General features: G+C 37.5%; 1 protein-coding gene across 1 annotated transcript in view; it reads right to left on the minus strand.

Annotated features, from left to right (window-relative positions):
• Positions 1-14,997, minus strand: part of Atf6 (activating transcription factor 6) — a 143,312-nt gene that overhangs the window by 109,061 nt on the left and 19,254 nt on the right. Inside the window, exon 7 of the mRNA XM_090340601.1 lies at positions 8,485-8,705. Within this exon, the coding sequence (XP_090196727.1) occupies positions 8,485-8,705 (221 nt within the window). The remainder of the gene's footprint in view (positions 1-8,484; positions 8,706-14,997) is intronic.

Genomic DNA, 14,997 nt, shown 5'->3' on the forward strand with positions numbered 1-14,997 from the left:
AAACTCAAGTGAGAAATGTTATATACTATGGGTAAATCACAAAGTAAATACTGGCTTATAGTATATCTTTCTATCCGTCCTAATTCTTATCACATCAGAACATTAAAAGATAAAATTCAAGTCTATTTGAAATTGATTTAAAACCAAAGACATACATTTCCTTGCACATTTCTTCTAAGTTATATGTAACTGCAAATAGTAAACATTCAGAGATACATTTTAAGATATATGTATAACTAAAAATCACTGACAAAATTTTTAAATTATTTTAAATGTTCAAATATTTTAATTTGATTTCTCTTAAAAATTTTAAGCATATTTTTCTCATAAAATTATTCAAAGCAGAGAAAAAAAGTAAACCTATGCTACCTCTTCTCATTTCATGATGAAGTTTTATTTCTCTCTTTTTATTGTTTCTGGGTGAGTGTGTCATATAACTAGTTCCCATTCATCAAAAATTTAAGTTTCATTACCAGCAATCTGAACTCATTAACTTTATGAAACCAAAGTACTAAACTTCATCCTTCAAATTCCTTCCTTTCTTTTTTGAATGAGATATATTTAGATGATATATAATATATAGCTTATTTCCTAGAATTAAAAAAGATAAGGTCTGCTAGATCCAGACTGCCCTATTCAATATCACCCCTGAATGTAGGGAGAGAGCTGGTAGAGAGGCAAAGACAGGAGTGTGTGCCAGATGCTCAAGACTGCTATGCTGTGCACAATGTGAAAGAATGGCATCCTGGGAACTGGGAACTTTAAAGGATACTCCAAACAGGTTCATATGTCTTCAGTAAATGACTTTTCTGTTTCAGGTGTTCCTAGAAATAACTGGTAGAGCTGTATAAAAGTACAGTACACCCTGCTGAGCTTGGTAGTGCATAGAACTTGTGCCGCTGAGGCAGGAGAAATGAGAATACAAGCTTCTGAGCTATAAACTGAAATCCTGTTTCCAAAAAGAGAAAGAATATAGCTCCCTCTTATTCATGGCTTCCCTTTCCATGGTTCCAGTAATCTGTAGCCAGCTTCAGTCTAAAGATATGAAATGGAATATTTCATGCTGGGTGTCAGTGGCTCACACCAATAATCCCAGATTCTCAAGAGACTGAAATACAAGAATCTCAGTTGTGCCGGACACAGGTGACTCACACCTCTAATCCTAGCTACTCAGGAGGCTAAGATCTAAGGATCTTGACTCAAAGCCAGCCCAGACACTAAAGACTGTGATACTCTTACCTCCAATTAACCAGTAGAAAACTGGAAATGGCACTGTGGCTCAAGGGGTAGGGCAGTAGCCTTGAGCTGAAGAGCTCTGGGACAGTGTCCAGGTCCAGAGTCCAAGCCCCACCACCACCACCAACAACAAAAAAAAAGAATCTCAGTTCTGGAGCGGGTAGTTTGGCCTAATGCTAGTCTGCCTAGCATGCACGAAGACCAGGGTTTGATTCCTTGGTACCACATTCATAGAAAAAGCCAGAAGTGCTGCTGTGGTTCAAGAGCTAAGAGTGCTAGCCATGAGAAAGCCCAAGGACAGCCATCAGGCCCTCATTTTAAGCCCCAGGACTGGCAAAAAAATAAAAAATAAATAAAGAAATAAAGAAATAAATAAAGAAAGAAAGAAAGAAAGAATGAATCTACAAAAGTTTCAACTATGGTACCACCTCTATGAAACAAGACTACCATATAACTGTTAAAAGAACACAAAGACCTATGTACATCAATATGGAAATATTTCTAAGATATACTAAGAGGAAAAAAGCATATTGCAGGACAGCATGGACATATACTACCATTTCAATAAAATAGGTCAACAGGCAAAACATATTTATACGCTAAAGACCTGTCTCAGAAAAAATAAATGCTACTAAAAGTGATTGCTAGCCATGTGCTGGTGGCTCATGCCTATAATACTAATTACTCAAGAGGCTGAGATCTGAAGTTCATGGTTCAAAACCAGCTTGGGTGAGACAATCCATGAGACACTTATCTCCAATTAATTAAAGGAAAAGCTGAAAGTACTGTTATAGCTCAAGTGAGCAAAAGGAGCTGAATGACAGTACCCAAACCCACAGACCAGGATGAGGGGGGGGAAAAAAAAAGATTGTTTCTGGCCAGCAGAATGGATTGGCTAATTTTATGTCTAGTCCCCAGGCCAAAGTTTTATGAAGGGCAATCAGAGAAAGGAAAGAAAATTATTTAGTAAAGACATAAGTTAGCATCCTTTATTTATTAGCTATTTCCTCAATGTAAATCTGTTACTGACACAGAATATCAGGCAGGAAAAATCAAAAGGGGAGGGGGATACTGTTCACTTTCCTTTCCCAAACTACTGCAACCCTCTGAAAGAAATGTCAATATTTTAATGAAGCATATTTTTCTTCTACTTGCAGTCTCTGGTAGCAGCAAAGTCAAAATATAATCAACACAGTAATTTTTTTTTCTAAAATCTGGACAGCTCTTTGGATTTCCAAATCTTTCCTATTGAATTCATTCTGACAGATTCCTCTACTTTGCGGCCTAAAGAAATATCATGATCTGAATGCTTTTACTGTTTAAAGAATTTAGTTACTAAAAAGTATCTATTCATTGTTTATCTTCTTAGATCTAAACTAGCCGTATAATTTAAGGAGATTCATGTCACATTTAGAATTAACACCTCTGTTACTGGGTATTACCAATAAAACAAGTAGCTTAAAAGTGTCTGAAAAAATTTGCTTTTTTTTTTTTTGAGTTGAATTACAAATAAATTTGGTGACCTGCTGACCCACTGATAGAGGGTGTCTTACTGGATATGCTGAAAATATAAGGCCATGACCACTTTTTGTTGTTGTTTAAAGTACCAAGGCCATTTCTTAGGGCTGGGTTTCCAGCAAGCAACTTTAAAAGATGAGGTAAAATATCCATCTGGAAAATAAGGAGGCTTGCCTCCTGCTTACTGTAAAAATAGTGATTCCCCAAGTTCACATTCTTCCACTGAAAAGAAAGAAGGGGGGAAGAGAGAAGGACAGGGGAAGGGAAGGAAAGACAGGGAGGGAAGAGTGAGAGAGGAAGGAAGAAAAGAAGGGAGGGAAAGAGGAAGGGAGAGGAAGAGGGAGGAGAAGACTACGTGCAGAACAGAGCATCCTTTTGGATTCATAGGACATCACTTTCATGTGAATAATACTAACATCTGAAATATCTATATAAATAAAACTCTGCTTTGGCATGCCAGAAGAATGTCCTTGAAATACTCTCAGGCCAGAGGAAAAAGATCTCCCTCTGTGGCCTAGCAACTCTCTTTGCATGATGGTTCTATAGACCCAGGAAGAGACTGCCAAAGGGTAGTCCTCTGAGGGATGCTTAAAGGGGTCAAGGACTCTCACCAGAGATTTAAAAAGTGTAGAGGGCCTGGAGTGTGGTCTAGTAGTTTACCTAGGATGTATGAAGCACTGGGTTCAATTCCTTGGTACCACATACACAGAAAGGCCAGAAGTGATGCCGTAGCTCAAGTAGTAGACCATTAGCCTTAAGAAAGCTCAAGGACAGGCTGGGAGTTTGAACTAGTGGTAAGCATGCACAAAGACCCGGGTTCGATTCCTCAGTGCCACATACATAGAAAAAAAAGCTGGAAGTGGTGCTGAGGCTTAAGTGGTAGAGCTCTAGCCTTGAGAAAGTCCAAGGACAGTGCTCAGGCCCTGAGCTCAAGCCCAGGACTGGCAAAAAAAAAAAAAAAAAAAAAAGAAAAAGAAAGAAAGCTCAAGGACAATAACCTGGCCCCAGTACTGGAAGAAAGAAAAAAAAAGGGGAGGAGGATAGAAATTTCAATGGAATGAGTGAGTACATGAAATGTCTTAAGGCCATCTCTGGTGGCAGTATTGTCTATGTATATTTTATTTTTCCCTTTTTTGGGAGAAATAAGGTCTTGATATAGCCTTGAACACTAATCTTCCTGCCTCAGTCTCTAGACTGCTGGGATTACAAGCATACACACCTCTCATGACTTAATGTGTATTTTGTGGGGGGGAGGGGTCATGGGGCTTGAACTCACCTGGGCGCTGCCCTTGAGCTCTTCAGTTCAAGTCTACCACCCTAGAGCCACTCCCCACTTCAGAGGTTAATTGGAGGTAAGAGTGTCAGTCCTTTTTTGCCCCAACTAGCCTCCAGAGTAGCTAGAATTACAGATATGAGCCACTGTGCCCAGCTTTGTTTTTTATACTATAGGCACATACCACACCATTTTTTTTTCAGTATTAGAGCTTGAACTTGGGGCCTTGTACCTGCCAGACAAATGTTCTTCCACTTGAGCCATGTCCCATCCCAGGTCTATACCATTTAACCAACTTCCTATGTGAAATTACTCTTACTCCTGGTTTTACACTGACTCCTTATCATTTTATCTTGTTTCACCCTTCTGGTATCCATTAAGAGTCTTTGCTATACTTGGCCCACTATAGAATTAGAAGAATATAGTTACAGCACTTTTTTTGTGGTCTTTTATCCCAATAATTCAAACAATGTAATTCCAAAAGATAAGCATGCTCTCCTATAGTTCTGAAATTGCCACTTATTAACAAATCATACAGAGAATGCCTATTCTTTCTGAAATGAGAGGCTGTTCATTTTTTTCCATCAGGATCAGAGCCCAAAATAAAGCATATTTCTTGAAAACTTAGGTGAAGTTTCTAAGAGTTAAACAGAACAGCTTTAGCAGCAAAAGGCAGGAAGAGTGAAATTATAATTTGAACCAGGCAAATTATTTTCATACAGAAAATGTGGCACTTAATGCACTTTACAGAATACGGTATGCTAAAAACGATCCTTATGGCAATAGCAGGCCTCTAGGGAGTGAAACTAGCCAAACAAAAGAGCTTAAAAAAAAAAAAGTAGAGTAGGGAAAAAGGAGCCACATCAGCATTACCATGCCACAAAAGACTGATATAATTTGCTTTCTGAATTACAACTTTCCTGGTACACTTCAGGTTTAAAAGCACAAAAAGTACATGACAAGAAAATATTGGGGGGGGGGGCATTCTGAATTAGGAATGGATACTAACTCAAAATGTACCCTAATTTAATGGGTCAAACAAACACATGCAGTGCTGGGGCCAACCAAGTTACTAGCCCAGAAAAGTATATGAGGGACTCAGAGTTCTCTTCAGTTGCTCCTTCTGGAACAGATTGCCTTTGAGTTCCTCAGTGGGTTGGCTAGCTGAAAGGACAGACTGATGCTTCTTTACTTGAAATAAATATTCAGTCAAAATTTCACCAGAAATTTATACTAAAAAGGTTTGATTCATTTCCTGCTGTGCTGGCCAACTAAAAATAAGCACCAAAACCTCAATGCAGGTGAACTAGAAATTTTTCTAATAATCTTTAAGATTTCTTGCACTACACAGTACCTGAATCTTTCTTTTATAATACTGTCATTCCCAAATTAGTATACTTTCTCATCTCACTTATTCGCCAGTTCCTCAGTAGAAACTGAAGGTTAGAAAATTACCCTACAATTTTCACAGCCCCCTTGAAGAATGCAAAAACAGAACCCATACCAAAAAGCTAATAAAACTATGACATACAAACTCTCAGCTTAATTTTAACTTAAATTTTTGTGGCAGTGATTGCATATAGATTCCATTCTAAAATACTTGTTAAACTTGACATTTGAAATGATATAAAAAATCGTTGTAAATAAAATCTTTTTTTTAAAGAGAACAAAAATAAATAATTTTATTTCAACAAGGAATGTTTCTAAAACATAAGCCCCTGCATGAGTTTGCTGAGCAAAACTTGTATGGTTTTGATAAATGTTCTCTTTCTTTCAGTCACTCATGACAAAGGAACAGCTCACTGACTTATTAGTAGTTATAGATTTGCTCCATTTGACTTTTAAATAATCATCTTTTTATTAAAGAATTTATTATCATTGATTTTTACATCATATTACAAATGACATTTTTTGATATGTTTTTTGTTTCTATATCCTAGAGGTCCTTTCAATTAGCGTCACATTATATGGCCTTATGTATCAAGGTTTTGCTCTATTGCAAATCTCTGCTAGGAGTGCCCAAGGTTTCTACTGATTATGACAAATGAGGGAAACCATTGAGCCTAAGTTCCTTTAAGTCTGGCTTACTTCACTTAATAAAATCTTTTAATTAAAAAAAAAAGAAAACATTTTCATTTTAACTAAATAGAACAGGATTTATTGTGTAAAAAAAAGCTAATAAAAGCTGTTTGGCTAATAGACCAACATTAATTGAAATGTGGTCATTTTTTGTTTTGTTTTTTGGGTGTTTTGGGATTTTTTGGGGGGGGTTGTTTGGTTTTTTTTTGTCAGTCCTGGGGGCTTGAACTCAAGGCCTGGATACTGTCCTTGGACACGTTTTGCTCAAGGCTAACACTTTGCCACTAGAGCCACAGCACCATTTCTGGCTTTTTTTTTTTCCTATGTGATTCCAGGGAATCAAACCCAGGGCTTCATGCGTGCTAGACAAGCACACCACCACTAGACCACACTCCCAGCCTTTGAAATATGTTTTAAGATTACAAAATGGGGGCCTGGGAGTGTAGCCTAGTGGTAGAATGTTCGCCTAGCATACACAAAGCCCTGAGTTCAATTCCTCAGTACCACAAACACAGAAAAAAGACAGAAATAGCCAGGCTCAGTGGCTCATGCCTATTAATTCTAGCTCCTCAGGAGGCTGAGATGTGAGAATAGAGGTTCAAAGCTAGCCTGGGCACTGAGGTCTGTGAGACTCTTTTCTCCACCAGAAAACCACAAATGGCAACTGTGGCTCAAGGGGTAGGGCAGTAGCCTTGAGCTGAAGAGCTCAGGGACAGCACAAAGGCCCAGAGTTCAAGCCCCACAACCAACAAAAAAAAAAAAAAAGATCGGGGCTGGGAGTTTGGCCTAGTAGTAGAGTGCTTGCCTAGCATGCACAAAGACCCGGGTTCGATTCCTTGGTACCATATACTTAGAAAAAGCCAGAAGTGGTGCTGAGGCTCAAGTGGTAGAGTTCTAGCCTTGAGAAAAATCCAAGGATAGTGCTCAGGCCCTGAGCTTAAGCCCAAGACTGGCAAAAAAAAAAAAAAAAAAAAAAAAAAAAAAAAAGATCTTTTGATCAGGAACTATGAAGACTCTAAAAGATTTTAGTAGATGTCTTACTTGGGTTGTAAGAGTTGAAAATGTGATTTGAAAAAAAAAATGTACTAAGGGAAGATTAAAAAGAGGGAGGTTTGGGCCCAGGAGTTTGGCCTAGTGATAGAGTGCTTACGGGGCATGTGTGAAGACCCAGGTTCAATTCCTCAGTACCACATACATAGAAAAAGCCAGAAATGCCCCTATGACCCAGCAATTCCACTACCTGCCATTTACCCAATAGTCCAGAAACAAGGACATACTAAATCCACTAGCAAATGATGTTCATTGCAGCCCTATTTACCATAGCAAAGATATGGAACCAACCCAGATGCCCCTCAGTTGATGAGTGGATCAACAAGATGTGGTATTTATACACAATGGAATTCTATGCTGCTGTCAGAAAGAACGACATTGCCCCATTTGTAAAGAAATGGAAAGACTTAGAAAAAATCATATTAAGTGAAGTAAGCCAGACTCAAAAGAACATAGGCTCAATGGTTTCCCTCATTTGTCATAATCAGTAGAAACCTTGGGCTCTCCTAGCAGAGATTTATAATAGAACAAAACCTAGATACTTAAGGCCATATAGAATGACACTAAATGAAAGAACCTCCAGGACATAGAAACAAAAGCCATATAATGAGTGATTGTTGTCTTTAATGTACTATGTTATCTCTCATCTCTTTTGTTGTCCCTTGGTTATTTCATATTATTACAATATTTCACCTGGTTATCTGATATATTGTATATATGCGTATTTGGTTATTTGAGGTCAGATAGGGAAGGGAGGAAAACAAGATGAGGGTCGGGGGTGGGGGGAGAAAAATGGGGACCAAGACATGAGAAAGGGTATCAATGTATGTGAAGTAATTTACCTTCTATCTGGTGAATATAATGTAACCCTTCTATTAATTACAATAAAAAAAATATGAGAAAAAAAAAGAAAAAGCCAGGAATGGTGCTGTGGCTCAAGTGACAGAGCTCTAGCCTTGAGAAAGCCCAAGGACGGTGCTCAGGCCCTGAGTTCCAGCCCTAGGACTGGCAAAAAAAAAAAAAAGAGGGAAGTTTGTATACATCACTTTTCATCAAAATTTCAGATTTTCAAAAACATTTCTTCCTAGTCACAAATAAGCTATACTGTAATTTTCCAGCCATTAAGATGCCCAATTTTAGCACACTTGTTTATTGCATGTAATTAAACAAACTTATAAAACAAGCAATAAGAGAATAGTGTTTTGTTGATTTTTAATTATGCATTTGATAAGCACTATGTTTTAAACTTACATCTGAACCCACATAAGAGAATAGTGTTTTGTTGATTTTTAATTGCCCATTTGATAAGCACTATGTTTCAAACTTACATCTGAACCTACATTCCTTGTGGTACTCTGTAGGACAGGTTTGGTCGTGGAAAGTTTTCCATTCACTGGGCTATTCACCACAGGAGTCGATACTACATTCACCACATGATTAGGTAGTTGTGCAGCTCCCCCAGTTACAGCAAGGACAGGCTGAGCAGAGGGCAGAACTCCTTGGGGCTGGAGTTGTACCACAGTGGGCTGAGAGAGCAAAACCGTCTGACCTACATTTAGAAAAAAAAGAAAAAAAGAAATGAATCAGAGGGTACATAACTACCATGTAAGAAAGCAGTCTGACATTTAGGTCTCTTCTGCAGATGCAATAAGTAGATCACCCAAAGGGATTTCCCCACCATCAAATACAACATAATCAACAGCCCATATATTCCATATATTCATGGGAACTCTGCTAATGTATCTTTAGTAGAACTAAGTTCCTGGCTGCTGTGAATATACTTCAAAGCCAGTCATAGTAGCATGACCCTAGCATTAAAGTCCTAGCACTTTAGAAGCTGAGGTATGAGAATCACTTGAGACTTGAGCTGAGAAGTTCAAGATCAGCCTTTGCAACATAGCAAGACCCCATCTAAATAAATACAGATACATGTATCTATAAATATATGCATATTTCCATGTTTATCTTTTCAATTATACATATATCAAATTCTCTGTTTTGTGTATGGGAAAATCCAAGTGTTAACCTCTGAAACTTATTGATGCAAAATAATTCTCTATATTATAAATATTAAATCTAAGTACCAATATTAAATCCAAGTACCAGTGACTCTGCTATGATCTTTGCTACTTAAGAGGCTAAGCTCTTAAAGGAAATGAAAAATCAAGGCAACACTGAAATTCCATCTCACTTTGGTTAGAATGGTCATCAGCAAGGGCTGGGAATTTGGCCTAGTGGCAGAATGCTTGCCTAGCAAGCATGAAGACCTGGGTTCGATTCCTTGGTACCACATATGTAGAAAAAAGCCAGGAGTTGTGCTGAGGCTCAAGTGGTAGAGCTCTATCCTTGAGAAAGTCCAAGGACAGTGCTCAGGCCCTAAGCTCAAGCCAGAAGGACTGGCAAAGAAAAAAAAAAAGGTCATCAACAAGAATAAAAAAAAAAAAAAGTTGGTCGAGATGAAGGGAAAAAGGAACCCTAAAACAATGTTGGTAGGAATGTAAACATGTTCAACCACTCTAAAAAGCAGTTTGGACATCCTCAAAACTAACACAGAACTACACTAGGATCCAGTGATATCACTCCTGAGTATTTATCCAAAAGATTACAAGGAAGCAGGAAAGCTACTTGTACAACCATGTTCACTGTTGTACTAGTCACCATAGCCAAGGTACGAAAACAGCCTAGATGTTCCTCAAGACGTTGTGGTATATATACACAACAGAATTTTACTCATTCATTAGGAATATTACCTCATTTGCAAAGAAATAGATGAACCTGGAAGTGAAGTAAGTCAGGCCCACTAGAGACAAGGGACATATGTTCTCTCCACGTGTGGAATTAATTTACAAAAGTACAAGCACATGTACAGCTACTTTATAAAGGTACAAGTAAAAACATACAGGGTGGTATATAAATATACACAAACGTATTAAACAAAGTATACAATTTGCAGGGAAAGAATTTAATTGGTATAATTCCTTACAAAAACTCACAGTCCATTTGGGCTCATGTCTGTAATCCTAGCTACTCAGGAGGCTGAGATCTGAAGATCACAGTTCAAAGCCAGCCCAGAAAAGGAAGTCCATGAGTCTCCTATCTCCAATTAGCCATCAGAAAACCACAAGTGATGCTGTGGCTCAAGTGGTAAAGCACTAGCCCTGGGACAGCACCCAGGCCCAGAGTTCAAGCCCCATGATTGAAAAAAAACAAAAATTGAGGGGAGGAAGATAGGGGAGAATGATGAGAAAGGTGACATTGATTAAGATAACATTGTAGTTATAAAATTATTTCTTTAGTCCTTTGTATAACTACTTAAATAAAAACAACCTTAAAAAAAAATTAGGGGCTGGGAGTTTGACCTAGTGTTAAAGTGCTTGCCTAGCATGCACGAAGACCAGGGTTTAATTCCTCAGTACCACATGCATAGAAAAAAGCCGGAAGTGGTGCTGAGGCTCAAGTGGTAGAGCTCTAGCCTTGAGAAAGTCCAAGGACAGTGCTCAGACCCTGAGGCTCAAACCTAGGACTGGCAAAAAAAAAAAAAAAAAAGTTAAAAGCTGAGATCTAAGAATCGTGGCTTGAGGCTAGCCTGGACAGAAAAGTCTTTGGAACTCTTATCTCCAATTAACCACCAAAAAGTCAGAAAATAGAGCTTAGACTTTGTGGTAGAATGTCAGCTTTGAGTAAAAGAACTAAAAGACAGCATACAGGCCCTGAGTTCAAGCCCAAGTATTGGCTTACTAAAATTTACAAATATATATATAAACCCATATATACACATAAACATATGAACAAATAACTCTATAATAGAGGAGACCAGGTATCACAAATACTAAAAATGACAAAATTTGAGATGAATTACTAGCTAATAAACACAGTAAACCTAAATCTATTATTTAACACAGTTGATGGATAATAACACTTCTAAACTGTGTCCAAAAAAAAAAATTTTTAAGGCTTTCAAATCTTTTCTCAGTCTTCACATTCATTATTACTTTAAACATGCTTATCCAGGAACTTGCATCATTTCCCTGAAGAAATGATAACCTTTAGATATGGTCAATTTTTTAGGTATGGAAAGCCTCAGCTAATATCCACAGCAGATTGTTAGCCCTGTCTAACAAGTATGCTGTACTAATCAGAAACAAAAGTTCCATATAAAGTAAGAATTCTTTGAGGGGGGAAAAAAAATCAATGTATTTCCAGCAGATTAACAGAATTCTTATAAAACTCAGAACAGTATTTCAAAGGATCAGAACAAAGCAAAAATCAAAATAAAGCTTCAGAATACCTGTTTGTTAGAACCATCTGTCTTTGCTTTAAAAAAAAGAAAGTCCACTTTTACAAGATCAAAGTTTTTGCTTTCAGTCAATTAATAACCTTTTATATCCAAAGTTAATTAACAGCATTTAAAATTAGTATATTAGTAAGAAGAAATGCCAAAGGGAATGTGAGTCAACATAAAATACTAATACTTGTATACTTGTATAGCACAACTATTCACAACATAGGCTCAATGGTTTCCCTCATCTGTAATAATTAATACACATCTAGAACTCTCCTAGCAGAGGATTACAATAGCTCAAACCCTAGATACATAAGGCCATATAGGATGAGGACAAATTAATGGACCTCTAGGAACTTAATTATGAGTGACTATTGTTCTTAATGTATTATGTTTTTCTCTCGTCTCTTGTGTTGCCCTTTGGTTAATCTCATACTGTTACAATATCCCACTTTGTTACCTGGTATATTATATAGATATTTACTTGTTTATTTGAAATAGAAGGGGAAAAATGAAGGGAGGGGATTGGGGGAAGGAAATGGGGACAAAAACATAAGAAGGGATACCAATGTGTGAGAAGTAATGTACCTTCTATCTGGCAAAGACAACTGTAACCCCTCTATACATTAAAATAAAAAATTATTTTAAAAAGACATCCTAATTATAATATAAAACTTGAACTAAGAATTCCCAGTCCTGAAAGTAAGTATCCTTCTTATGGGGCGGGGGGCGGGGGGGGGGAGGGGGGAGCTGGAGGTGACAGTAACTAGGTTAAATGCAGGGCTTCAGATTTGGCAAGTGCTCTTGAGCTGTGCTCCCACGGCCAGCCTCATACTGTGATCCTTCATTTCCCAAGTAAGTGAAATTATAGCATACAACATACCACCAAGCCCAGTGTTTTTCTTTAACAATGAAAAATATCATAGTGCCACAAGTGGTAACACACTTAGGAGACAGAAACAGAAGGATCACAAGTTTGAGGGAAGCATGGGTTACATAGAAAGTTGCCTAAATTGCATATCAAGACTGGCTCAAAAAAAAAAAAAAAAGCAAAACATTTCTTTTCTCAAAAATTTTGTGTTTCAAAATGATCATGGTTATTCTTTGTTTTCTATGGACTGAGAATATACATAATGAGAATTTTGGAGTGATTTAAGATACATGAATATATTTAATCTATAGAAAATACTTGCTTACAAGTACAGATTGAAGGATGCGGTACAAAAAAAAAGCCATAAAGCTATTACTCCCCTCACCCACACTCTAAGTTCTATAGATTGAGAACCACTGACTTATATCAATACTTTGAGAAGACCTACTCCATATCCTCTAAGTTTAGAAGTTATGATAAAAAGGCCCTCCCTCAAATTAATCATTGCTCAAAATTTTTAATCTATTCCAAAGAACAGAGGCATTGGTAATCACACAGAATTAAGTCAGTTCAAAGAAAAGATCAGACTGTTAGCCACAGCAATAGATTTAAAGCCTGGACAGATAGAACATATACATATCACTGTATTTCTTGAAACGAATTAAGATAATCTGAATGTGTGCTTTCCACTGTCTAGTTTTCACCATCTCTTCACTGAGAGAATTGCATCATGGAGAGAAGACAATGGAGGAACCCCAAGGCAAGTTCTGTGCACCAAATGTGACTGAAGTCCTACCAGGACACAGCTTCCTTTTTTCCTATGCTAAACATCAAGCTTTTTCATCATTCAACCATCCTCAGATTACCCAGCATCTAATCAAAACCCTCTAAATATTCTACACATGTTCAGGTTTAAAAAAAGAATGGGGGGACACAACTAAATTTCTACTACAATGTGTCCAAGAACAAAAAAACTTCCATGGTGCCTTGCAAATGCTCACCAGACCACAAACTACAATGCAAAGGACTGTTTGGGAACTTAATAGTTAGCAGCTGAAGAGTTACTACTGTTTGTAGTGTGGAAACAGATAAAACAGAACATACCAAAAGGCTGTTTATTCATTTCAGCATGCTCAAAATCCTCTTTGGCATTATATGCAAATCCTCATAACAGAAGGCAGCTGGACTCCACATTGGATACTTATGACTATGTATAACTCATTCATTTGGGTAGTCAATTTTTTCAAGTTTTCTTAAAGCTTTCAAACTATGTATCAAACATTCAGTAAGCCCTACTTCGTCTAAAATAGCTTACCATTGTGACTTTGGACACATAACTGCCTTATGCCTAGTTTGCTCATTTATAAAATGAAAATGTTTGTACATCTCCTCCCAGAGGGATATGGATTAAATAATATACTAAGTCGATTATGGTAATTGCAGCACACAGAAGGCTGAAGGATAAGGATCATAAATTTGAGGCTAGCCTGTACAACATGGAAGAAAAGGGAGGGAGGAAAAGAACGAGGAAGAGAATAAATTTAAAGCACTCAGAAGAGAAAACGTTAACACCTTTTCTCAAAAATAACAGCTCCCATAAAGGTATTGCAGGTATTATTCTTTTGTTCTCATGGTTGAGTGTTACTTAGTTGTTTATACAAATTTTAAAAAATCTTCATTAAGCCAAGCACAGTGGCTCACGCCTGTAATCCTAGCTACTCAGGAGGCTGAGATCTGAGGATCGTGGTTCAAAGCCAGCGCAGGCACTAAAGTCTGTGAGACTCATATCTCCAATTAACCACTAGAAAACTGGAAGTGGTGCTGTGGCTCCAGGGGTAGGGTGGTAGCCTTGAACTCAGTTCTATTTATTTAGTCCTCATTATCTATGACTGTATAACAGAACAAACCTAACACAGGTCAATGAAATTTATGGCCTTTCCCTCCAAAGAAATAAGCTAGCTATTCACAACTACACATATAAGCATAAAAGCTAATGTTGCATTGATATCCAATACCCCAGTGATACCTAGTACTACTTGGTACCAAAAAGCTAAATGCAGTATAAGCTTTCTCATACATGTGCACACATGTTAGTATTAGTACAATAATAACTAATCTGCCTATGAGATTTCCAGGAGCAAATGACTCCCATATCTGCATAGTATTAAATTCTGAAACTTGAACTTCTTACAATCCCAACCTAAATTTCTTGTAGAATCACAAGTATGTGAAGCCATCTTGTGGACACAATGGGGTAACACACAAATTCTTAGTAAATAGGTAAAGTTTAAATGACTTAATGCCATTTCAATTTCAATCCAAAACCCTGCTTACTAAATCAAATAGTCTCCTCAGAAATTAAGAACCAAATTTGCCAGTCGCGGTGGCTCACACCTATAATCCTAGCTACTCAGGAGGCTGAGATCTGAGGATCAAGATTTTATGCCAGCCTAGGCACAAAAGACCAGGAGACTCTTATCTCTAATTATTAGTCACTAGAAAATGGAAAGTAGGGCTGTGGCCCCACGGGTAGGGTGGTAGCCTTGACCTGAAGAGCTGAGGGACAGTGCCCAGGCACAGAGTGCAAGCCCCATAACCCACAAAAAAAAAAAAAAAAAAAAAAAAAGAAGAACCAAATTCTATAACACACCTATCTGAACTGAAACAGACCATGCTATTTTAAATCTT

The sequence above is a fragment of the Megascapheus bottae genome, chromosome 10, assembly GCF_031878675.1.
Source record: "Megascapheus bottae isolate mThoBot1 chromosome 10, mThoBot2.hap1, whole genome shotgun sequence".
Lineage (NCBI taxonomy): Eukaryota > Metazoa > Chordata > Mammalia > Rodentia > Geomyidae > Megascapheus > Megascapheus bottae.